A 26,234-nucleotide genomic window follows, 5' to 3' on the forward strand; every position below is an offset into this window, starting at 1 on the left:
TATTATTTAAAAAGGATGCTTAGGAAAAACCAAAGCATATTTGGGATTAATTTTTACTGGCTCTATGTGTATGAATAGAATACGTATCTAAGACATGAAATTAATAGGTGATCCCATTACTGTTTTTGTTTGAAAGAATGTTAACCTGAGTAACAGAGTTGTTTGGAGCAGTCTATTAAAATGTCAAATACTCTTGCCAATTTAGCAAATTCTTTAATCTAGGACCTTGGAGTATGGGACCCTCAGGCTGTTTCAGATGGCCCTTGCATACTTTCAGAAACTAGCAATAACTGCCTATAATTAGTATATTCATGAAATAAGACAGGTTGATTTCCATATACGGCTGCCTTTAGAAACTGTTCCATCATACAATGATCCTGCAAATCCTCTTGTCAGCCATTGTTTTCCTTAAAAAAGAAAGATTAAAACAACCAAGATTTACTCACATAAACTGTTCATATAAATAGAACTGCTTACATTTCTTTACAGCTTCTGTTCATATACTCCAACTACACAACTGCAATTATACTATGCACACATCTGTGTTTTTTCTGCCTTACATGAACTATACACATTATATTTTATTAAGATATTATTGCCTGTGTACATTTTCCAATCTTCATAATTTTTGCTTCATTAGCAATATTAGACTTCGCTGAATTAATATACTTTAGTAGGCATTTCCATCTTGGACATTTAGACGCTGTTTTCAGATTTGGGGGCCATTCAATATTCACATCAGAAAACAGATTTTAACACAGGTATATTGTGGAAGGACGATGGGATATCACAATTCATACTTTTGCATGATTTGATTTATGTCTTTTAATATTCTACGAGGGATTACTTGAGTAGAGAATAAAATGGGAGAAAGAAGGACATGGAGACTTTGATTAAGGGCAAAGCTGGTGGGAGTGTCTGGAACTTGGGAAAAGAAAGTATCAGAAGGTAGAAGAGAACACAGAAAGGAATTGAGGGTGCCGAAGACAAACTCAGAGTGCCCTGCGCTGTCACTCAGGGAGACGATGAACTCATTTCTTACAACCAGGGATATGAAAGAGCTCCGCCCCACCCCCAACCCGACCCCCTCCACATGTAGGCATACTGGACATGTGTTGCTGTTTGACTCCTAAAACACATTTGCTGCTTCTCATTCAGCCTACTTAGTCTAGAGGGCCCTGAGTTGCAAGGAGGAGAGCACGCATTTTCTAATTCTGGCATGCTCTGACCCCAAAGTCCGGTAAGACGATTTCGCATGTGTGTCTACAGCTTCCTCTTCTTCGCACATTGCACTGTACTCGCCTTTGAGTTGGCTCTGTCTTCCAGGATGTTGTGCCCTCTTGTTTGTCCACATATGCCCAGCATCTAGCATAGTTCCTGGCACATAGTGAGGGCTGATTACCTTTTTTTCTTTTAAGTTTTTTTTAATGTGTATTTTTGAGAGAGACAAAGCGTGAGCAAAGGAGGGGCAGAGAGAGAGAGAGAGAGAGAGAGAGAGAGAGAGAGAATCCCAAGCAGGCTCCAGACTCTGAGCTGTCAGCACAGAGCCTGACACAGGGATCGAACTCACCAACGGTGAGATCATGACCTGAGCCAAAGTCAGACGCTTAACCGACTGAGCCACCCAGGTGCCCCCACCTTTGTTTTTTAAATGAATGAATGAATAAATTGGACATCAACTATACTTCTAGAAAAAGTAGTTGGTTGGTTTTTACACAGCAGAAAAAAACCTTTTCTTCCTGACACTGAAGACCGGCTAGCTGTATCATCTCATCTGGGGTGCCTCCCTGCTTTTTCATTATTCATCAGTGTTTTGCTGCCAATAATAAGCTTCTTGAAGAGGCAGACAGGGATCTGGGGCAGGGGATAAAGTTAGGGTTATTTAAGGAATGGGGAGAGTAGGAATGGGAGGTTAAGATGGGGGAAGAATGTTGGTCTTAGTTATCTGGAAACACTTCAGAAACATCTCGGGATGTTGTTTCCAATTCCTTACCAGCATTTTTTTTTTTTTTTTTTGTATCTGAATGGCTTTATAATCTTCAAACTGAAGATTAAGAAACATAGACCTGGGGCGCCTGGGTGGCTCAGTCGGTTGGGCGGCCGACTTCGGCTCAGGTCATGATCTCGTGGTCCGTGAGTTCGAGCCCTGCGTCGGGCTCTGTGCTGACAGCTCAGAGCCTGGAGCCTGTTTTGGATTCTGTGTCTCCCTCTCTCTGACCCTCCCCGTTCATGCTCTGTCTCTCTCTCTCTCTCAAAAATAAATAAACGTTAAAAAGAATTTTTTAAAAAAAGAAACATAGACCATCGAAGAAAACCAGCTGTCTCCGCTCTAAGAAAGAGCCCTCTCTCCTCCCCAGCCGGAGGCTGTCCTTGCAGCTGTTGGAAAGGACACTGTTACAGCAGACTGAAAACGTTCCTTCTGAGCAGTCCTTTCTTTTAAACATAAAATGTATTTCATTTGCTCTTATTATTTTGGTGCCAAGGTTACGCCTACTCTGTAGGAGAAAGCATAACAAAACCATAGTCCGAAGTTATGAGCAAGACCATCTTGTCTCTGATGTATCTAGGTCACGGGTAAACACAGATATCAAAAGAAGGCGCTGGGAGAGACCGGGGAAAACAGAGGAAGCAGCTAACGACTTACTGTGTTTTGAACCACATTGGTGATGGCGGACAGCATGCCCCGAGACCCGGATGAGGGAGAAGTGGGTGGGCTTTCTGTGGGACTCTGATCTGTAGCCACATCTGCTAGTAAGGAGAGAAACATCCTCTTAGAGTTCAGTCTACTGATCCGAACTTAGAAATCTTCTATTTGCGCACATAGTGCGATACAGCTGAAGTCCAAGAAGCCCCCAGATAAACAGATCGCTCACTTTGAGGGACTCCACTTTCGGTATCAGGTTGGGCCCCTTCAGAAGAGCTGGAGTTTACACCATGAATCCGTAGTGTGGCTCCTGCTTTTTCCTTGACTGCTGTCAATCCATGACCTGCCAGGAAATAAAAATACCGTTCCCAATACAATAGAAACCCACGGTCTGCAATTCGATAGCTCATGTTCCAGAGCTGTTGTAAGCTGTAGGCGTATACCCCGGTTGTAAGAGCATGTAGTGGTTAACAGCATGGACTTTGCAATCCCTCTCATTTGTTTCTCAGACGGTCTGCTTAGCAACCTGGGATTCCAAATCCAAGATCTCTGTGAATAGGATCCCTGTCTTTTCCTCTGTACTCTTTTCTAAACTCCTCAAAACAGGCATGCATCGTTCAGTTTTGAATTCCTTGCAGGCCTAGCCCGGTCACAGACACTCAATTAATAGTCACCGAACTGAAATCGGGTGAGGCCCAGCATGCTCTTTCAAAGTGTTAGTCATTCTTTCAATGCGGAGAGTGCAAGGTCTGGAGCTGACATGTCAAAATCAAAAGTCCAATCAGTGAGCAAACCAGGAAGAGCACCCAATGGCACTGCCAGTTGTCCTAAGCAGTAACGGTCCGCATGCAAGCTCCTACAGCCGTCGGCCAGGCTGAAGGTCGCTGGCTTTACGCCATCTGAGCAGGGCCAAGATGCCTATAGTCTCCAGAGCCCAGCACAGTGGGTGTTCAGTAACTATTTGGTAAACACAGAGCTGACCTCTTCATCCAAGCACCGTGTGCCACACACACAAACAACCCCTGGCCTGACAGAGAAATAGTCTTGGCTACATTTTATTCTGGAGCAATTAATTTTTCTCCTTAGAGGCCCCCATGATGAACCACAGCTTTTCTCAAGTTCCCACTGAACACAAAAATTAATGGTCTACTGACTGTCCTAAAATGGCTTTTTGAGTTCTTTTGGAGAAACAGCCTGGGATGCCACTGTCCCAGCACTCACCTCCCCCTTAGCATCACAGGAAGAAAGGGAAAACGATTTCACCAGGGACCCAGGCAACATCAGGTTGCTAAAACCAAAGGCAGCAGCAATATTAATATGTGGGGGAAAAAAAAATCCCAAGTCATGGCAGGATTTGAGAGCCAAAGAGAACCACCTAGTCTTAGAAAGCACCATTAAAAGGACCCACTGTCCATCTCCTGAATAAGAGAAAGACACAGATGACTCCCAAACCCAAATAGTAGTATTTTATCAGTTGTAACTTTATTTATCAGAGTGATCTTAACATAATCAGGGCACTAATATTTACCAGAGGACTAATTACATCCAGTGGAAACCACCTGTCATTATACACGATCTAGAAAACAGGGAAACTTAAATAACATTATTTACAATGTTTAAAACATTAATTTCACAAGAAACATATGCCTATATTCATGCGCAGCTCATTAGATACAGTTCAAGTTCATTATCAAGTTACTTGGAACAAACATGACCTATAACTGCTAAAACTAAGGCTTGAACTCATTCTCTTTAGCTTCTAGTAAATTCCAAGCATTTCAATGGAAATTTATTGAAGTCTCAGTAACACCTTCAAGTTACAAGATACCATCTAGCCTATTTACGTATGAGTCCATATTACTTGCCATATTTTAAAAACACACAGATTTTCCAAAAGGAAAGAATATACATACAAATCTCAAATAGGATTCCCATTGAGATTTCTGAGGGCTAACATAAAGGCATAACTGAGTTGGAGAAGACAGGGAGGAGTCTGCTACATTTTCTTTGAGAAAGCCATATAAGAAAGATGATACCACATCCTTCCTTGAGAACATGCAGGATTTAATGGACCACACTGTCATTATCTCCTATTTCGCCTTCTAGACCCCTTTCATGTGAGGACCATCCATCTCTGATTCTTTTCCTAGGGAAGAACAGCTTCTCACCATCTCAGAACATACATGATTAGGGGTATGTCCGCATAAATTGCCTCTAGAAAAGTTACTTCGTTTCTGGAAGGAAATACCATTTTTGTGTTCAGATAAATGGGATGTGTCTGTTTAATACACATGACACTACGTTGCTACTCCAGCTACTCATTCACACACACACACACCTATACAGCCACACACACACACACACACACACACACCTATACACCCACACTCATGTACACACACCTACACACACACACACCTATACACCCACACTCACACACCCACATACCTAAACACCCACACACCCACACCTATGCACGCACACACTTACACATACACACACACCCATCCATACCCCCCCACCCAATACTGCCCACAGCTTTCCTTCGTATAATTGATATACAAAGAATTGCACATATTTAAGTTTGCCCCAATTATATTTTGTGATAAACAATTCTTTCTGAATTCTTTTGTTAGTGAAAGTACATCATTAGTGCATTCTACTAAAATTAGAAAGCTATGGTTCTTCACAGATAAGGTTTAATGATGCCACACCCTACTTTGAAGAATAACTTCTAAAACTTTACTTAGTGTGACATCTAGTGCCCAGAACAAGAAAGTAATATATGGAATCATTTTTGCCTTTTGACTGTGAGTGATTCATTCTCAGAGATACTGATTAGGCTCTACCAATAGCAGAAAAACAACAACAACAACAAATACGAATAATGCTATAGTGTATAATCATGGATTCCTCACACTTCATTGTGAACCCTAAGTATCCTCAAAGAAATGAAATTCCTTCAAATTCCATGGATCTAAAGATGGAATATCCTTTACCCCGGACTTACTGCAGCAAAAATAGGTGAATATTGCAAAGAAGATAAGAATGTTATACAAGGAGGCGCCTGGGTGGCTCAGCCAGTGGAGCACCCCACCTTGATTTTGGCTCAGGGAACGGTTCCAGGGTTGTAGGATCAAGTCCCGTGACCGGCTCTGGAGCTGAGCGTGGAGACTGCTTAATATTTTCTCTCTCTCCTTCTGCCCCTCTCCCCTGCTCTCTCTCTCTAATAAAAAATAAATAAATAAATGAAAAACAAACTAATGTTATACGTATGCTGTGATACGGTATCATTTTAAAGCAAATGTTAAATGATTGGCTGGTGTTTAATTTCTCACCTATACCCTAGTGGTAAACATCTTAAACTTAGGAGTCTGGAGTCTTATGGAGGAATTTTGGTTCCATCATTTATTAGTTGTGTGATCTACATGAGTTACTTAATCTCTGAGTCTCTACTGTTGTCTTCTTTGAAAGGGGGATTGTAACATCTATCTCCCAGGGTTCTATAAAATCACCAAGGAGAAATACATGATACCCTTGGTATCGGCCAACATTTTTTGAACACTTACTATGTCCCAGGCACTGGACTAGTTATTTCTACTAAAGTAAATTATCTCATTTAATCTTCTCACTATGAGATAAGGGATACTATTATGCCTGTTTCACAATGGAGAAAACTGAGATATTGGTGACATGAAATAATTTGCCCGTGGTCCCAAACCTGCAGAGGCAGGTTTTGAACCCAGTCCTAACTCTAGAATTTACACGCTTAACCACTATGCTATATTAAGAAAGTTTTATATGCCATTTACAGTGGATTAAATGTCATTTTAGTCCCATTTCTATAACTTGTTGGAAATCAGATCCTTGATCTGATTTTTTATTTTTAAAAAACTAGCTTATGCTAAAATTACTGGACTTCCCTTACCTTGACTAGACAGCAAGGCAAAGGCCACTTCTGGAGTGAAATCTTCTTCTAATTCTGCCCCTTTCAGTCAGGGGTTGGCAGGTGTGATGTTTTTAGAATCATCCCCATGCTGTGCAGGCACAGATCCTAGATGCTGTGTGGTGTTATCTTATATATTCAGTTTAATTTTTTTTTCCCTCAAAAAGCACATGATATCACCAAGCCATTATTTTGTGAGTTCCACCAAGATTAAAACCCATTTAAGCGAGGTCTCCCCTCTTTGTGGAGGAAGAAACTAATTTGTTGCCAAGAGGTAACTTAGGGAAGCAAGAGTAGTTCTCTGCAGCACCCTGGATGACTGGCTAACTCTACAAGTATTTTCTTTCTTCTTCTTCTTTTTTTAATGTTTATTTATTTTTGAGAGACAGAGAGAGTGTGAACCAGGAGGGGTAGAGAAAGAGGGAGACATAGGATCCGAAGCGGACTCTGCACAGACAGCAAAGAGCCCGATGTGGGGCTTGAACTCATGAACCTTGAGATTATGGCCTGAGCCAAAGTCAGACACTTAACCAACCGAACCACCCAGGTGCCCCTCCATGAGTACTTTCTACTGGTCCCATATGGTAAAGCCCATGCACGCAGGGGACCAGCTAACTCATTCAGAGGACTCCCCCTATTTTAATTTTTAATACAATGTTTCCTTCTTTTCCATTTCTTTATTTTTCGTTAAGAAATGGATATATATATAAAAGAAACTTTAAAAAAACTCATAATTTCACTTTCCTGATATATCTGGTTGATTTTTAAAACAAAAACATTTATATGACCAAATTCAAAGAGTTTAGAATCACAGACAACAGAAGGTGGGCCAGCCTCTTTCTCCCTAGACTACTTCTGGTGACTTACTAACATAATAGACAGTAGAGTCTATGAGTTTATGAAAGCCTATGGAAACGTTTAAGACCTGAAAAAAAATGTTGCTTCTAAAAGACAGAAAGGAAAATATGCAAATTGGAAATAGAAATTAATCAATACTTACTTAAATGTATTCAAAATGTGATATTAGGTCAATGGGTCAGCTACAGTTCAAATGAATTCAACTCTTACATAGTCATATGTAAATTATGTATTTATTTACTTTAGAAGTTTTTAATGTTTATTTTATTTTTGAGAGAGAGAGAGCGAGAGAGCGAGTGCTTGAGCGCAAAAGGAGGAGGGGCAGAAGGAGAGGTTGAGAGAGAGAATCCCAAGCAGGCTCCACACTGTCAGCACAGAGCCCGACATGGAGCTCGATCCCACAAACCGTGAGATCTCGACCTGAGCTGAAATCAAGAGTCAGATACTAACCTGACTGAGCCACCCAGGCGCCCCTGTAAATTATATATTTAATGAGGCATATGGCTGTGTTTCATTACATTTGCTGTGATACAAGAGGAACTTCAAAAAGGAAAAGTGCTTGGAGCTCTTAAAAGACTTTAAGTGACCCTACCTTCCTCTCTGCGCCCCTGGTCCCCCATTTCCTTCTAAAGGTAACAACCCTTATTTGTTTCTTGTGATTTTTTTTTATGAAACATTTTTAAAAAGCATATAGCTATGTAGAAGTGTTCCAGACCGGGCTTCTTCTACTTGAAAATATACGGCACATGCAGGTGGTGGTAGGGGCCGAGTGTGGTGCCCTGTGCATTATGGGGGACATCTCTGGAGAGTCATCCTGACCCTACCCCCCACCCCCTCCGCCGCTCCCTAGGGGACAAACTGAGGCCTCTGAAAAACCTGCATTGCAGTTCAGCTTCTCTGATGGCCCCGTTCTGCTTCCCAATCCTTCACTCTCCTGCAAGGCTTGATCCTGAGAGCACGCCACAGTGAAACTCCCACAGCCTAACTTCTGCCTGTGTCTCCCCCAGGCATCTGACCTACAACACTCATCTGCCTCATTCTTTTTTGTTTTTTTTTTTTTTTTTTTTTTTTTTTTTTAAATTTTTTTTTCAACGTTTATTTATTTTTGGGACAGAGAGAGACAGAGCATGAACAGGGGAGGGGCAGAGAGAGAGGGAGACACAGAATCGGAAACAGACTCCAGGCTCTGAGCCATCAGCCCAGAGCCTGACGCGGGGCTCGAACTCACGGACCGCGAGATCGTGACCTGGCTGAAGTCGGACGCTTAACCGACTGCGCCACCCAGGCGCCCCTGTTTTTTGTTTTTTTTCAGTGCTTATTTATTTATTTTGAGAGAGACAGCACACGAGCAGGGGAATAACAGAGAGAGACAGGGAGAGAGAGAATCCCAAGCAGGCTCTGTGCTGTCAGTGCAGAGCCCGACGCTGGGCTCGAACTCACGAACCGTGAGATCACGACCTGACCCAAAATTAAGACTTGGATGCTTAACCGACTGAGCCACCCAGGTGCCCCTGCCTCATTCTTTTTAATGGTTGCATAGAGGGGCGCCTAGGTGGCTCGGTCAGTTAAGCGTCTGACTCTTGATTTTGGCTCAGGTCAAGATCTCACGGTTCATGAATTCAAACCCCGTGTCAGGCTCTGTGCTGACAGCTGCGAGCCTGGAGCCTGCTTCAGATTCTGTGTCTCCCTCTCTCTCTGTTCCTCCCTCTCTTGTGCTCTGTCTCTCTCTCTAGAAAAATAAATAAGCCTTAAAAAAAAGCTTAATGGTTGCATAGATTATTCTTCCGAACATCTACATTGCACTACATCCAAATAGCTGACATGCTCTGTGGATGGATACTTGAGGTGTTTTAAGTTTTTCATATATGCCCGGCCAACTCCCTCACCTCCTTCAGGTCTTTGCTCCGTTATCACCTCCCTGAGACCTATCCCTCACCACCATTTTAAAACCTTAACCTGTGCTCCCTACTCCACTTTATGTTTCTCAGAGACTTACACTTTCTAGCCCTCTATATAATTTCCTATTTATTATGTATATTGTCTATTGTCTGTCTCCTTCCGGTCGTATGTAAGCCCTGCTAGGGCAAGGGTCTTTGTGTCATGTGCTCACTGCCTTATCTCCAGTGCCTGGAATAGTGTCTGGAACAGTAAGCATTTGCTGAGTGAATTCTGTATTGAACATCTTTTTATATATTAATGAATTTTTTCAAAGGATCAGCAGTAGAACTACTGGGCTAGAAGGTATGTGCATTTAAAATTTTACGGATAATGCTAATTGCTCTTCTGAAAGTGGTATCAGTTTAAACTCTGGGCGAGTTTTTGAGAAATACAGCAGTTAAAAATTTTTTTTCAATGTTTGTTTGTTCATTTATTTATTTTTGAGACACAGAGAAAGAATATAAATGAGAGAGGGCAGAGAGAAGGAGACACAGAATCTGAAGCAGGTCCAGGCTCTGTGCTGTCAGCACAGAGCCTGACACGGGGCTCCAACTCACCAAAGGTGAGATCATGACTTAAGCTAAAGTCGGATGCTTAACTGACTGAGCCACCCAGGTGCCCTGAGAAATACAACAGTTTAAAAATATTGGCTGCATCTCCAACTTCTATCAAGGAATTCAAGATAGTATAAAAAGTCGTGAGTAGTAGTTGTTCGGAAAAACACAGATGATGTTGGCTGTGCTCAACTAAAGCAAACATCAGTGCAGCAAAAAGAGGATCCATTCCACCTTCCTTCTGGGAAAGCCTTCCTTCTAAGGCTTGGTGTCCACTCCGTAGTCAGCTACTCACTTCTTTTTAGGTTCAAAAAAATGTCTCTGAACCGATAGCACGTGCCTGGCAGTTAAACAGACATTCATTAACCTCTCGGTCTTATTCATAGATTGTGAACAAACTCTATGCACTGACCTATCATCCTATAATTGTCTGTATTAATGATCCTGGAGAATTTTCACACGATCAGTGATGTCACCTTCAGAAATGAATCCATGTGATATCGATAGTGATTTACCCGGTTAAGGGTTCTCACTGTAGTATCATTTTGACAAGTTTGCCATTCTCTGGAATAAACGCTGTCATTATTTCTGACAGTGCTGGTGGAAGGGTTTCATTAAAATGTGCAAAAGGGGAAAACTGTATAACTTGGAAGGGGATGGGAAAGGGGAACAATGGTAATTTTGAAAAGGTAAAAATATACACATCAGATACACCTCTCTCTCCTCAGGTATCCTGCAAAGGGTGTTTAGACTTATAAAACTGTCAAAACTAGATTTAAAAAAAAAAACCATTTAGGACTTTTGTAATATCTAGAAACAAGTTGCTGTATTCTACTATACAATTTGTACCTCGCTCTATCTGTATATGTTTCAGCATTGTTGACTTTCATTTTGATTACCAGTCTATCGTGTAGGAAAAAGTCAGGCCTCTCAGATGCTGGCGGGAAATCACATCTGGTTCTCACAGCATCGCTTTGAAATGGTCATCAAAATCTTTATTTTTTATATTTTCCTTTTTCATTCCGGCTCCAGCCTGGATCTCAAATGATAACAATTTTAATTTCATTTTATGAACTTGTCCAAAGACACGGGTGGCATGTGATCAAGTCTTCTTAGAACATGATGACAGTGTAGCTGTGGATGGAGCTAATGTAAGAGTTATAGTCTCTCCAAAAATAATTGTTGGCTGAGAACTGTTTGATTTTATATCAAGCATTGGGAGGCCATTTTTTCTCATTTTCCCTTAACCTTGAGGTCAAAGTAGTGAGGCAAAAGACCAAATACGAAAATACGAAGTAGCAAAAAGTGAATCATTTTTTGCATTTTCCCATTTAGCATAGGGGTTATGAATATCTTTCTCCTTCTATATATAGTCATAGACTAACGAGTCATCATATTCTGGAAGGTGGAAGGAATCTTAGAATTTCTTAAGTCCCCCCACCCATACTTTTCCAAATAAGGAATCTAATCCAAATAAGGTGCATGGTGTTGTAGTTAGTGACTGTCCTCTGAGATCACAAGTTAGTAACAGTCAGGACCAGGTCTCAGATCTTTATGATTCCTGGTCCAGTGCCCTTTCTAAGAGAGAACTACCTTCCAATGTTTCAATTCTCCAAGTACTCTCCTGCAAACTCTGAACAGTTCCAACTACTGTGACTGCAGTTTTTCAACAAGTGTACGAAGTATTGGCTTCTATTTCTAGTGCTCAATTGACAGCTCTGTGTTTTGTTACCAACTACGTGTTTTGCACTTCTGTGTCTGCAACCAGAATTACCCTGGGGGTAACATGAGCTTTCTGAGCGGGAGTCAATTGCAATGGAATGTGTGATTATTTTCTTTCTTTACTTTCCACAGGCAATTTATAAACTTTCAAGAGCTCATCTACTGCTGGGAGTGCTCTGTTTTCCAATGTCTCTTTTCCTTGTGATAATAAACTACTAGTGCTACAAAGTCTTGGGTGGATATTATGCCGTACATAACAGAAGGTGTCCCTGACTTGCTTCTCTCATTCCCTAGGTGGCAGCTTAATATAGACGACAATCCAGGATGGCACCCAGGACTTTTTAAACTCTACTCCAACCCTGTGTTTCAGGCTGTGAGCCAGGCTACGGCACTTCTCCATTTGTGGGACACTTGTGATCCATATTATCTTTTGGGAGTCAATCTCCCAACTACCACCATTGCCTGTCTCCAGCCTTGGAACCCGTAACTTCAGCCCCCCACCCCCACCCCCTTATGCTACAAGTTTTAGTTCTCTATCACATCCATGGAGATACTTACCCAGTTTTAAAGTATGTATTGCTATTATTTTAGGTACTATTACTACACAGAGTCACAGCATATCTTGGCCAGAAATCTCCAAAACATGCCTTAGGAGTAACTTAGGGATGGTATTCAGTGTTATTGCTATTGCATTTATTGGGGATGCGATGACCAGTGGTGATGGACCAGTTTAGGCTCTACTCTCCTAAAAATAGTTCCAATTTATCTAATAGGATTCTAAGGAGAAGCATCAACATTTCGAAATTTGCTTGAGCTTCCTCATGTGCCTTTTGGCCATTGCTGGTTGCAAATGAGAAGAATGCCAAGATTTAAATGCTTCTCCCAATTCCAGCATGTAGCTAGAGGCACAAAAAATACGAAGTTTCTGGACTTGGTGGTGTAAATGATGAGGATTTCAAACAGAAAAGGGAAATGTGATAGGGTAGGGTAGGAAGGGCGAGATTCTGCTCCCTGGTGCACACACCCTGGGTAATCCTCTCCCCTCTGAGCACGACAGGGTCATCGTGAAAACGTTGGGCTTTCACTCCCATGGTTAGGTGACAGTTGTATGGTAAAGGTGAAGGGATTTTTCAGTTATAATTAAGGTCCTTAATCCGTTGAATCTGAGTGTATCAAAGGAGATCATCCTGGGTGGGCCTGAATTTTATCAGGTGAGCCTTTAAAAGGGACTAGGCCCTTCCTAACGGGAGAGATTTGAAGTGTGGGTGAGATTATCCTGTTGGCTTTGAAGAAGGCCCTGAAGGCAGCCTGGAGGAGCTGAGTGTGACCCCGGTCAATCCCCAGCAAGAAAATGGGGGTGTCAGCTCTACAACCTCAAGGAATTGAATTTTGCCCACAACTTGAACAACCTTGCAAGACGACCCTGACTATCAAATGAGAATGCAGCTAGCTGGCACAGCTGATTTCAGCCTGGTAAAGTCACTGAGCAGAGAACCCAGGAATCCCCGACCTGAACTCCTGACACACGGAAACCGAGATAATTAAGATACATTGTTTTAAGCCTCTAAATTTGTGGTAATTTGCTATACAGCAATAGAAACAAATATAAGAGGTTATACTGAACTTCATTCTGCTATTTTATGGGGCAATGTGCAAATGCCAATCTCAGATGAACCATATCTCCACTAACCATAAAAGAGAAAGTGGCCACAGTGACTGGCACAGCGATCCTGCTGGTCCACAGCAGTTATATCTCTAGGCTTTCTTTTATTTTTGTTTAATATTTTAATGTTTATTTCTGAGAGAGAGAGAGAGAGAGAGAGAAACACGGAGACAGAGCAAGTGCAGGGGAGGGGCAGAGAGAGCAGAGACACAGAATCCGAAGCAGGCTCCAGGCTCTGAGCTGTCAGCATGGAGCCCGATGCGGGGCTTGAATTTACAGACCGTGAGATCATGACCTGAGCTGAAGTCAGATGCTTAACCTACTGAGCCACCCAGGCGCCTCTAGGCTTTTTTAAAATCAGTGTACAAAGCCAGGTGAGAACCACCAGAAATTTAAAGTGATTGTAACATTAACAAGATCCAACATCTATCATCTTCGTGGTGCCTTAGACACAGGGAAACTTCAAGAGTAACACCAAATACAAGCATAGGTTATAGATTAACACACTGACTTCAGGTCAAATTAAAAGATGAGTGCCCACCAGTATGGGGTGGGACCTGCCACAAGAATCACATCCTGCTTTTTAAGCAGTAAAGCCAGCATCATCTACTGGTTACCTATGAACTGGGCAACAAGTCCCAGAGGCCTTGGAACATAGTCCACTGGACCACAGCTGCACTAGGCTATATATGTGCAAAGGTCAGATTACGACAGGACACCTAAGAAGATAACAGAGGAGTAAGTTTAACAGGCTGGCGGTTGGTGGATAGAAAACTTCATATGGATCCAGTGAAGCACAAAGTCAAATGATCAGGTGTAGCCACTGATTGGTGAGAAACAATGACAGACTGAACTGGGGGCAGAGCAGATTCAGGTAGGTGCACTTGTAAGTGTACAAAAAACACCTGAACTGCTCCCCACAGGGCAGTTGATTTCAGTGTTTACTGTGGAAGGAACTTATACTTAAATTTTTAACAAGAAAGCAAATCCTTGGTCAATAATAGAACTTTTCAAAGCACCAAATTCATTATAAGCCAGGGCAGGTGTGGACACCATTACCACTATTGGAAGCATCCAGGAGACTGTAATGTTTTATGACATAAACGATGAGGAGAGCTGTGTAATTTGGAAACCATATTATTTACTGTTCCACGATTTAACAAATGTCAAAAACTTCTGGACTCCACATTTTTTGTTTTGGGGTCAGAAAGCATGTCATTCCTACATATTGTCAGTGGCAAGATCCATCTGAGAGCCACTAAAAGCTCAAATGTTTTCCCTAGGAAGCAAGATGGCTGCAGGTACCCGTCTTCACTCTCTTGAAGAGACTCTTTCCTGTTTGGAAAACCAAACAGGTTCCTCTACTTCAACTCGGTTGATTTTTCCATCTGTGTATGTAGAATCCATAGCATACCTGGCCCCTTAAATCAGCAACAGAAAAAAATCAGCTCTCGGGGCCCTCCCCAAAGGCCAACATTTATTTGACCACCATCTCCTTCTTGCCAGAGTTCCCTGATATTCCAGACACGGAAAGAGAGGAATGAAGTCTATCTAATTCTTCCAGACAGTCTAAATTCTATCAAATTGGACAGCTGGCCCTTAAACTGTGACCATGGTCCATCAGAGTGGGGCAAAAGACCTTCGACCTTCCTATCCCTCCTATCCAGTGAATTGGACCAATTTATGGCCCATTACAAGATCCTTACAGCCATGGAGTACACCTTGAGAACATTTGACTTAGATGATCTGAAAGCCACATTACCTGCTGCTTCCCTGTCCTGCTCCTCATTTGCTCCACCTTCAAGATGAAATGCCTTTGCTAAATTATCTTAGACGTGTTGCTGTTATTCCTTCAGTTTTCATGAAAGATGCACATAAGAACTGGTCACACGAGGGGCACCTGGGTGGCTCAGTTGGTTGAGCGTCCAACTTCAGCTCAGGTCATGATCTCACAGTTCGTGGGTTCGAGCCCCACATCAGGTTCTGTGCTGACCCCTTGCTCAGAGCCTGGAGCCTGTTTCAGATTCTGTGTCTCCTTCTCTCTCTGCCCCTCCCCCGCTCACCCTTTGTCTCACTCTGTTTCTCAAAAATAAATAAATCTAGAAGAAAAAATTAAAAAAAAAGAATTGGTCACACGAAGAATACTTGCCAAACCTATGCTGATGAAGACACTGTCCATTATATTTCCTCTTTGTACACACAGAGCTGATACAAGAAATGTCTTCAAAAATTTAACACCAGGAAAATAAATTTATCTAGATAAACTAAGTTTTGGTTTATCATTCAATGAAAAATTGATAATCTACTGGCAGCCAAGAAGCTCAGAGTCAAGGTCAATGCTCAATTACAGTTAACTCTATCAGCCTTGGGATATTTACTCTATCCTTCATACCTGCATATTTTATTGAAATACCTCAAATCTTTTCACAGAGTAGGTTAGTTGTATATTTTAAAACATTCTGGTGGGATGATAAGGACAAAACTTTAAGAATATATTATAAGAGCTCAAATCTTACATTTTAAGGGGCAATAAAATATAGTGGTTAAATCTATACTACTAGGTTCAAATCTCAGCCCAGCTACTTTTGACTTTGTTTTTTTTTTAAAGATTTTATTTTATTTTTTAAGTGGTTATTTATTTTTGAGAGAGAGAGACAGAGTGCAAGTGGGGAAGGGGCAGAGAGAGAGGGAGACATAGAATCCGAAGCAGGCTCCAGGCTCTGTGCTGACAGCACAGAGCCCGACATTGGGGTGGAACAAACGAACCGTGAGATCATGACCTGAGCCGAAGTTGGACACACAACTGACTAAGCCACCCAGACGCTCCCCCAAAATACCTCTTTTGTAGGGTTATTCTGAGGAAAAAATGTATCAATATACATGAAGTACTTAGAGCTGCAAGCACTAAAAATGATTTGCTCTTATTATCTCATGGGCTAATGTTAAACTCTATCAGTACATGGTATGATCAAAATGTCAAATGCTATTATTAGGCTTCTGAACTTTATCCATTCAAATGCAACATATAATTCTTACCTACTGTGGCAGATGCTGATGAGAGCAGAGATTTGCCCCAGGAGCCCCAGCCTGCCCATCCCCCTCCATGTGATGGGGAATCCACAGCCTGTAGAAAAACAAATTAGCCCCAAGGTTAGCAATTCAGTACACGCATGAGTGAAAAAACACCCATTGGTTTGAAACAAAAAGAAAGTTAAAAAAAATAACCATATCTCCCTGGCTTCGCATTTATAAGGGCCATAACAGAATACACCGACCCACATTTCAACGCATACTTTGGAACAAAATTGATTAGTAGTGGTGTTGGCTTCTGAAGGCTCTGCTTGAAGTAAGTTTGATGTTAACAAAGACCCAAATATCCCATTATCTGGAAGATAGGGATGAGGCTTGTGAGGGGGAAAACATTTACTATATTAGGGTGCAAAGTGATGTGAAAAAGTTTAAAACTTGGGCAACTTTAACATAGGTAAGCAAATGTCCTCTTCCAGGTTAGAGGTAACTAACCTCTGGGGTGACAGGAGGGAGTTCTGAGGGATGATGGGCTAAGTGTCTAGAAGAGCACCAATAAGCTGGGGGATGGGCAGCAGCAACAGGTAGCCTTTTGAGGTAGATGCCGTTCAAGGTGTCCACTCCACTCACAGTGACCACTGTAACTATATCTCTCACTGTCCCCGGGCTCTGTGGATTCAACTTCTTCTGCCTAAGTATTTGGATTGAGATTGAGGGACTCTGGTTCAGCTTGAGTTGGCTGCTTGAATAGAAGATGAAAAGTCAGGCCGTGTAGGGGACCATATTCTATCCATCACGGTGACTACAGATTAAGAGAAATCAGAGTGAGCAGATGAAGGAGATATGCGGAGAGAAGCTGTTGAATTCCTGACAGCTTCTGAGCCCCTGGTTCCTGTCCCTCTTCAAGGCCCTACCGCATTGCTATCTTTGGGTTCCATGAGATTCCTGCAGAGTCAGTAAGTCTGTCCGTCTTTTTCTTTTTTAAATGTTTTGTTCACTGGTATATCCCCAGGGCCTGGAAGAGTACATGGCATACAATGAGTACTTAATACATTTATTTGTTGAATAAATGACTGAAATTCACCCATTTTCTTCAGTGTGTAATAATTTTTGTTGCTTGTAACCAATGAGCCCTGACTCAATTAGTGGAACTGCAGCTTTCCCTTATTATTTAGGAATACATTCTAGAATATGAGGCAAGAATACATTCAGAGTAATACATGAGGTGTTAGAGAATCACAGCTCTTTACTCCAAAAAAAGAGAAAGTTCAGTGAAATATCCCTACAGAGGTTGTAGAGCCTATAACTTTGGACCCAAGGCTGGTCCATCAGCCTCCGCCTCCCCCTTCTCCCTGCTGCCTTCTACCTTTGCAGATGAGGGTGGGCATGTCAAACAGTTTTAGCCAATGAGATATAAATGGGAAAGCTTTTGCTTTCATGACAAACTACACAGTTATGGCTGGTGCCAACTCTTACCGTCATCCTTTTTTTCCTGCCCTGCATATAAACGTGGTACTTGAAACTGAAGCAGCCATTTTTGCTGCCATGAGAGAAAGTTCAGGGAATCACAGAGTCACTGGTCCTGGCGTTGCTGAGCTACTAAACCAATATGAGTAGCCGCCTGTCTTCATTCTTTTTGTTAATCCAGAAAAAATAAGTTGCTATTTGGTAAGCTACTATATGTTGGATTTTAGTTATTTGTACCCAAATGCATTCTTAACCAATTCACCTAGTAAATATCAAACACCATCCATCACTGTAGAATACTGGTCAAGAGGAGAGGTTATGGAATTAAACTGCTTGGGTTTGACTCCAGGCTCTCCCATTTTGGGCAAGTTATTCAAGTCTTTCAAGCTATCATTTATTCATTATGAAATGAAAGGTATGGTAGTGTAAGAACCATAAATATAAGAGCCAATAAACTCACAGGATTATTGTCAATGTTAAAAGAAATAATTCATATAAAACTTTGAGCATAATGCCTGGCACATAATAAAAACTCCATCAATGTTAACTAGTGATCATCATCATCTACATTTTTAACACTAAGAAGCAAAAAAGCTTTGAAAGTTGGCTGACATTTATTTCTGCCTGGAAACAATGAGGAGCTTGTTAACATGAATGGAAATACTCATGATTCATGACTGTCTGCTTTCATTTTTGGTGTCTACATTGATTTACTTCACTTTTGCAATGGAAGCCAGTGGCAATTTTATACCATCATGAAGACAGATGTAAGTTGGTGATTAATAGCATTCTTTTACAGGACAAATCACTACCTATGTGATTAGGGAGAGTTAATACACTTAGGGGTGACAGCTTTTGACTCAGATTTATAATACTTAATATACTCTGACAGCTGGTAATTGACTAGCAAATGAAAATAAATGTTAAATGAGTCTAGAATATTTTGCAGTATAAATGCTTCAATTGCTTTATTAATAAAGCTCCTTTGACATTGAGCTGTGACCTCGTGATCAGCTGCAAAGAAAATTTGTTATCAATGGCAAATACTCAAATGACTAAATGTGCACATTTGATATAAAAACCATATAAACTAAATGTTCAACATGAATTCTCATCTTGAGTATTGTCTCTGCTTTAAATGGCTTATGAGTCTATAAAGTAGGGGGCATGGATCTACTCAGATCTTTCATTAAACAAATATGGTTATTTTAAAACTTTTTTCTCACCTTCACCTCATGTAACCCTCACCTCCTTTAACAAACAGCTTTGGGGTGCCTGGTTGCTCAGTTGGTTAAGTCCAACTCTTGGTTTCAGTTCAAGTCATGATCTCAAGGTCGAGCTCCGTGTCAGGCTCCACGCTAACAGTATGAAGCTTGCTTGGGATTTCTCTTTCCCTCTCTCTCTCTCTGCCCCTCTCCCACACTTGTTCTCTCTCTCTCTCTCTCTCTCTCTCTTTCTCTCTCTCAAAATAAATAAATAAACTTAAAGCAAACAGTCAGCTTCACATCCTAATTCACAGAGAACACAGAAGCCACCAGATGGAAACTCTCTTAGCTTCCTGTTCCTGCTCATAAACTCTCAGAACATTATGACTTCATTTCAAGAGCAAAATCAGACTTGGCTTGATCAAGAGGGATACCCAAAACTCAACTGGAGATCATTAAAAAAAATTTTTTTTAATCTTTATTCACTTTTGAGAGACAGAGAGAGACAGAGCATGAGCAGGGGAGGGGCACAGAGAGAGGGGAGACACAGAATCCAAAGCAGGCTCCAGGCTCTGAGCTGTCAGCACAGAGCCCGACGCGGGGCTCGAACCCACGAACCGTGAGACCATGACCTGAGCTGAAGTCAGACGCTCAACCGACTGAGCCACCCAGGCACCCCTCAACTGGAGATCATTTAAACATCCACAGCTGTTGTGTGGTCCTAAGAATACAAAGAATGCAGGATTCCATCACGTTCAAAGTTCTTTAAGTAGAAAAGATATTTACATATCTGGTGTTCCATTTAAAGGTCCTTATCATTAAATAAAAAATACATTAATTTATTTTACGCTATCAAATTTACATGTATCATTAGACATAAAAAAATGTACAAATATTAGAATTCCATTGAATTCAAAGGACTTTAACAATTAGATAGTAACATAGGTACCTGTTGTAAAGATCAAAGATCAACCTGGTTATCCTATGTCTTAAGTAAATCAAGAATTAGGTACTACACACAGCTTGCATCTGTGAGACCAAACCCTTTTTAAGTTTTGTTACTCATGACATAGCTGCTCTAAAAAGGGGCTCAGTGTGACATTCAGCGAAGATGTAAATTGCTCTGGATGCCTGAAGTTCTGTCAAGATATTTGCTTAAAAATGGCCTCTGTTATTTCCAGGTAATTTTTTTCCTTGGTGAGTATGCATCATTCAACTCTGAGAATGTTTAAAATTAAATATAGAAAGGTTTAAAGCATCAAAGTCATGCTATTAATATTTCTATGCATATTTGGTCTTTTCTGCACAATTGTTTAAAAAATTAGAGTGAAACTTTAAAAAGACAATTTAAAATGAATAATTGAATGATTAGACTTATGATTTTAAGTTGAAATCTTCCTAAGTTGATGCATAGTATTGGCATCTAACAGGTCTTTAGGTCCAACCCATTATTCAATAGATTTATAGCACTTCCTGTGCACTCAGCAAGGTTTTGTTGAGTAGATAAATGAGGTACTTAAACGGAAAACAGAATACATTAAATTCGTATAGACACAATTTAAAGATATTTGAACATATTTAAGTTGGTAAAAAGGACAAACCATGCATCAAAAGTCCCTTGAAAGTGTTCAATATTGCTAGGCTTCCAAATAGAATAAGATTCGTGAGACGAACATAAAGTCTAGGAAGAATTGCATTTTTGAATTTATAACCTTAATACATTGAACACTAATTGTTTAAAACTATATTAAAAGCCTGAGTAGTCCTTTTTATGCACAAAATACACACCGGCCTATACCAAATACCCATCTAAATACAAATTCGACCTAACTGCACCCTGCACTCACAATTACTTCCTTCCCGTCTAGCATTATGGAAGTGATGTCTTCTCAGTTAAAATTATCACCTCCACATGAACACCGCTGGGCCTGGACAGGTTGGTCTTCCCTTCTCTCCTGGCTTTTCAACCTTTCTCTACCGCTACTTCCCATATTTAACCATGTACGTGCTTCCTCCGTCTCCAAACCTACAAATGAAAATCACAAGGACAGAAAGTTTGTCTCAAACTTATCTGGTTTCTGCCCCACACCTTGCTTCTTCACTTCTTACAAAAAGTGCCTACCTGCTGTATCTACCCCCCTCCATTACTCCACCTGCCACAGTATTCTCCCACAGCCACCATGCTTCATGAAACCATTCTCATCAATGCCACAATGGCTTTCTTGTGGCCAAAGTCATGGAGTCATTGCAGTCATTTTATTTCTTGACCTTTCACTAGCATCTGAAGCTTAACTACTTTGACCTTCTTAAAATGCTCTATACTCATGGCTTCCATGCCCTATCTTCTGACTCTTACTTTTTTTGGTCCATCTTTTATGATTTCAGTTTATGTTAGAAAGTCACCAAATGCATATTGTGATATTAGGGGGAATGCCTTAATTAAGTTACAATCCAAGTGCTTCCCACATCCTAATAAAATATGCTGGAGTTCAGAGTGGTCAGCTGGCATCCTAATCATGAAAGCCATACTCCAGAGACATATATAATGAGCATTTCCATTATCTGTGTCTTTATTAACAGCTGATGCTTTGCTAATTAGCATACTGAATTGCAGAAGTGGGTTTTAACTGATGAACTATTTATTAAATAGCATTCTGAATATCTGAAAGGGGTTCTACATGGTGATATTAAAAGTATTCAAGGTTTACAAATGGTTACATTTATTTTAGAGCCTCTCTTTTTATTAATAGCACATAAGAAAGGTTTTTGCCCTGTGCTAAATGGTGTTTTAGCCAACTCTGAACATCAGGGAATTCTATTTTTTTGATGCCAGCTCTAAGGGAAGAAAACCCTGCCTCTAGAATTCTAGGCATTTGTCTTAAGTGAAACTCATTCAGGGTGGTGGTCAAAGCACCTGAAACGACAGAATGATGGGACATTCTCAAGTCTACATGAAAACAGTTCTCATGATCTGTTTTTAATTTTCTTATTAATTAATGTTCAATTAAAAAAAATTTTTTTTCAACGTTTATTTATTTTTGGGACAGAGAGAGACAGAGCATGAACGGGGGAGGGGCAGAGAGAGAGGGAGACACAGAATCGGAAACAGGCTCCAGGCTCTGAGCCGTCAGCCCAGAGCCTGACGCGGGGCTCGAACTCACGGACCGCGAGATCGTGACCTGGCTGAAGTCGGACGCTTAACCGACTGCGCCACCCAGGCGCCCCAATGTTCAATTTTAAAATGTCAGTGTGGTACAATGAGATCTGTGATTGATTTCCCTTACAGAATGTGATGGTAAGATCGTGAAGACAAGAGGTAACTCTCGCTATCTCAACTACTTTACTGGCTACCATAACATATCAAAAAGAATCTAAGAGCCAAGTTGGCTCAGGGACAGGAAACTTCCAGGGCCAAGACCTTGGCCTCTGTGTTTCTTTATTTACATATACCACTTAGACAATCTCACCCACTCCCATTTCTTAAATAACATCCAAATATTAATGGCTTCAAAATTTCTCTCCCGGGCTCCAGGCTGTTATAACCAACTGCCCACACAATACCTTCACTTGGATGTCCCATGGCATGTTCACTACTGAACTCACCATCTTCTCAATCTCACCCGATTCTTCAACTAGCTGTTTCCATATCCTAGTATTAGTGGTTCCCAAACACTGGTCTACAGACTGCAAGAGTATCATTTGGAGGAACTTATTAAAAATACAGAGTCTTGGGGAGCCTGGGTGGCTCAGTTAAGCATCTGATTCTTGGTTTCAGCTCAAGTCATAATCCCAGAGTCATGGAATTGAGCCCCGTGTGGGTCTCTGTGCTGACAGTGCAGAGCCTGCTTGGGATTCTCTCTCTGCTCCTCCTTTTCTTTCTCAAACAAATAAAAAACATTTCTAAAATACAGTCTTAGCTTCCACTGTGATCTTTTGAATAAGAATCTCAGTGCAGAGCCAGGGAATCTGAATTTTTAACAAGCTCCCCAGGTTATTCCAATATACCACCAGATTTAGGAGGTACTGCCCTCTACGGCCAAATGGCACCAGCATCCACCAAAGCCAAAAACTGAGTGCCATCAGGTAGAGTAGTCTTCAAGGAGGAAATACTCAAAAACAAAACAAGAAAACAACAACGACAACAACAACAAAAACAGAAGCAAACTCTACTTATTTAAGTGGCAAAAATCTGCCATCTGTGTGTCTTGGTCTATGTTCTCTCTTCTTTGTTTCCCTTGACAGCAATTTTATGGCTCAAAATCTATTCTGTTTTTCCTTTCCTAGGGAGAAAACTAACCAGTGGTTGTCTATGTTTTCCTTCGCGAGTACCTTTAGTGGTAACATTAGAATTCTTTACTTTCATAACTGGCCTTATGTATTGGTGTTGAACAGCAGAGATGACTTTTTTCCCCACTCTGGGTAACATTTCTTGGTGTTAAGAACTTAGGGAAATTTGGTCTAGATTGGATCTTACAGGAGCTGATGGGCCAGTATCTAATAACTTCCCAGAAAATCTCTGGAAATAAATGTCACTCCTGACTAGCACTTAAGAAAAACATCTCTAAATTGAGGCTGAAGACATCCCCACCTCCTGAAGACCGATTTAAGTGCCCCATCTAAGGCTTCCCTTGTGTCTGTCCTATCTAGTACTATAAGACATGCCATAATTACTTTTATACAACACTCCTTTCTCCAACTAGACTGTAGGCATCCTGAAGATAGTTGCACCACTCAGATTCCTAGGCACAACACGTGGTGTCAAGGGGCTGGTAGAGGCCTTAGAGAGTCTAGTCTAATCTCCAATGTTCAAGTAAGTCTGGGAATCATCACTCATGGATGTTGTAGAGTAGATCCCACAGGAAGTCTCAACTCAGTGACCTCTAGTCTGTACATCAGAATGGATGAGAAAAAGAAGTAGCATCAAAGACAGAGATGTCTTTTCTGAGTACACAAACTGTCAGTGGTGTGGTCCTTCAAAGCAGAGGTGCCAGCTAAGCAGCTGGCAGAACCACTGGCTTCTTCCTCTTCTCTTTGTCCCTCCTGGTCACACCACCCTACCTGCCGGGTTACAGCCACTGGACTGTAAGGTGAAGCTAATAATGGGGACTTTAAGGGGACTCAGACCCAAAATAACTATGCAGATACAAGTCACTTAAGGAAAAAATATATACACATCTGAGCATATTTTTGCGAAATCCAGTGTGTCCTAGAAGATACTGGTTTATACATTCTCAAAGGCTATTCTGCCAGGGTTTTTTTTTTTTTTTTCTTCTGTTAAAAGTGTTATTTTCCCATAGAAGCTGTTTAAAGGGATAATGAGATTCTTTTAGGCTCAGATATGCCTGGGATCAAGTCAGCTTTATTCTTGGGTGTTTTCCTACTGGACCCGCCATTCCTCAAGGGACCTGTGTTCAAGATCCAAACAGCCAACTTGTAAATGAACTTTCGATTCAAGATTTTCTGCAAAATTAACTCTCTTCTGGATCAACAGAAAAATAGTTGTTTTCATCATTGCTAAGGATTTCTTTTAATAAGTATCCAACAAGGGCAATAAAATAGCAAATGAACAATGCTTGAAGACAAGACACAAAAGTGACTTCCAATTTTAATTTAAAAGGATAGGTTACCAAGAGAGATAGTTGAACCACCCACCCCCTCTCTGGGTAATCCTTAGAAAGAGACTAAATTTGCACCTACTTAGAAGGGTTTATATATGACCTGGGGTTTATATATGACCTTGGTGGAAGAAATACCCTCTTTCCTCAAGGCCCTCCCACCAGCCATATCAGCTTTCTACCTTCTTAGAACAAACATACTGGTGGGCATTCCTCCCACATCTTGGTTTCACTGAGCTTCTGGTGCAATGCCAAACACATACACCCAGAGCCACAGGCCCAACCCGGCCGCCAATATTTGCACTTCCATCCAGATACTTTTGTGATGCTTCATTATGAAAAAATGCTCTCCTTTCCAAGTCCTTGAAAACTATCAGTATCGTGTAGGGAAAGGAGGGCAATACCTGTCTACTAATTGGCTCTAACCCTGTGGCATGAAGGAGGTTTATAAAGTGCTTTCAAAAGCAAAAGCAGTGTGCTCAAAAAATTAAGAAGGGGGATAGGTAGGAGCATACTGACTTTTTTTTGTACTAGTTTTATTAGCAGTCTTGTTATCATTATTAGAAGTCTGAAATTGGAATGTATAATCTATCCAGTAGGAACATATATACTTTGAATTAGTGGAGCTAGTATAGTTTCTTTAGGTCATGTCAGGTCATAATGGTGCAGAAAATATGGTTTTATAATGTACAAAGATACTTATTAACATTTGATTTTATAATAAAAATTGAGAACCAACGTTTCCCACAATAGAAAGCGTGCAGGGAAAACAGTCTCCAGAGTCAGGCATATGGGTATATATAGGTATAGGATTTTTAAATATATATCCAATTGGCTCTATTCCTCTGGAGAACCCAGACTAATACGGACCCTGGCATCAGCATTTTTTAAATGTTTATTTATTTTTGAGAGAGAGGCAAAGTGCGAGTGGGGGAGGGGCAGAGAGAGAGGGAGACACAGAATCTGAAGCAGGGTCCACACTCCAAGCTGTTAGCACAGAGCCTAACGCGAGGCTCAAACTCAGAAACTGTGAGATCATGACCTGAACCGAAGTTGGATGCTTAACCTACTGAGCCACCTAGGTGCCCCAAGCATTTTTTTAAACATTTCCCAGTGGTTGAAATGTTCAACTAGAGTTGAGAGCCTCTGGTCTAGGAGGCTCTCTGAAGTCTGTGAACTCTTGGAACTCACAAACACAATTTCCCTTGTATGTGTACCATATCTGATAAAAACTCTCAGCTGGTCCTCAGATCTCTTCCATGACATCCCTACAAAACCACTGTTTGCTTTTGTTTAAACATCTCCAGATGTGGGAAACCCCCTCCTCCCTGAGGAAGTCCATCTCATTTTAGAACAGTTCTAAAAGTCAAACCCTTTGAAGAAACAGAGGCACAAGAAGCCTGATATTGAATAAAAGAATCACAAAATATTAGTCAGAAGTATACCTCATGTGTATACTTAGTCAGAAGTATACCTCATAGTGCTCTTCATGTGCAACTTCTTCATTTTATAGAGGGAAAAACTGAGGCACAGAGAAATTAGGTATCTTGCTCAAGTTAATAGTGTTAATGATAGATTCAAGAGGGAATGCCCAG

At 41.0% G+C, this 26,234-nt stretch overlaps 1 protein-coding gene across 6 annotated transcripts in view; it reads right to left on the reverse strand.

Annotated features, from left to right (window-relative positions):
- The window catches only part of FAM114A1 (family with sequence similarity 114 member A1), a 70,442-nt gene that overhangs the window by 32,200 nt on the left and 12,008 nt on the right, over window positions 1-26,234 (reverse strand). For 3 of the 6 annotated variants that reach the window (XM_045475019.1, XM_045475020.1, XM_045475018.1), the window contains exons 3-5: window positions 16,362-16,449; window positions 2,874-2,987; window positions 2,645-2,748 (exon numbers count right to left, since the gene is read on the reverse strand). In XM_045475019.1, coding sequence (XP_045330975.1) covers window positions 2,645-2,748; window positions 2,874-2,987; window positions 16,362-16,449 — 306 coding nt within the window. Of the gene's footprint in view, window positions 1-2,644; window positions 2,749-2,873; window positions 2,988-16,361; window positions 16,450-26,234 lie in introns of those variants that run through there. The other 3 variants (XM_045475023.1, XM_045475021.1, XM_045475024.1) reach the window with 2 other exon arrangements.

Source organism: Leopardus geoffroyi, chromosome B1, assembly GCF_018350155.1.
Source record: "Leopardus geoffroyi isolate Oge1 chromosome B1, O.geoffroyi_Oge1_pat1.0, whole genome shotgun sequence".
NCBI classification, from domain to species: Eukaryota; Metazoa; Chordata; class Mammalia; order Carnivora; family Felidae; genus Leopardus; species Leopardus geoffroyi.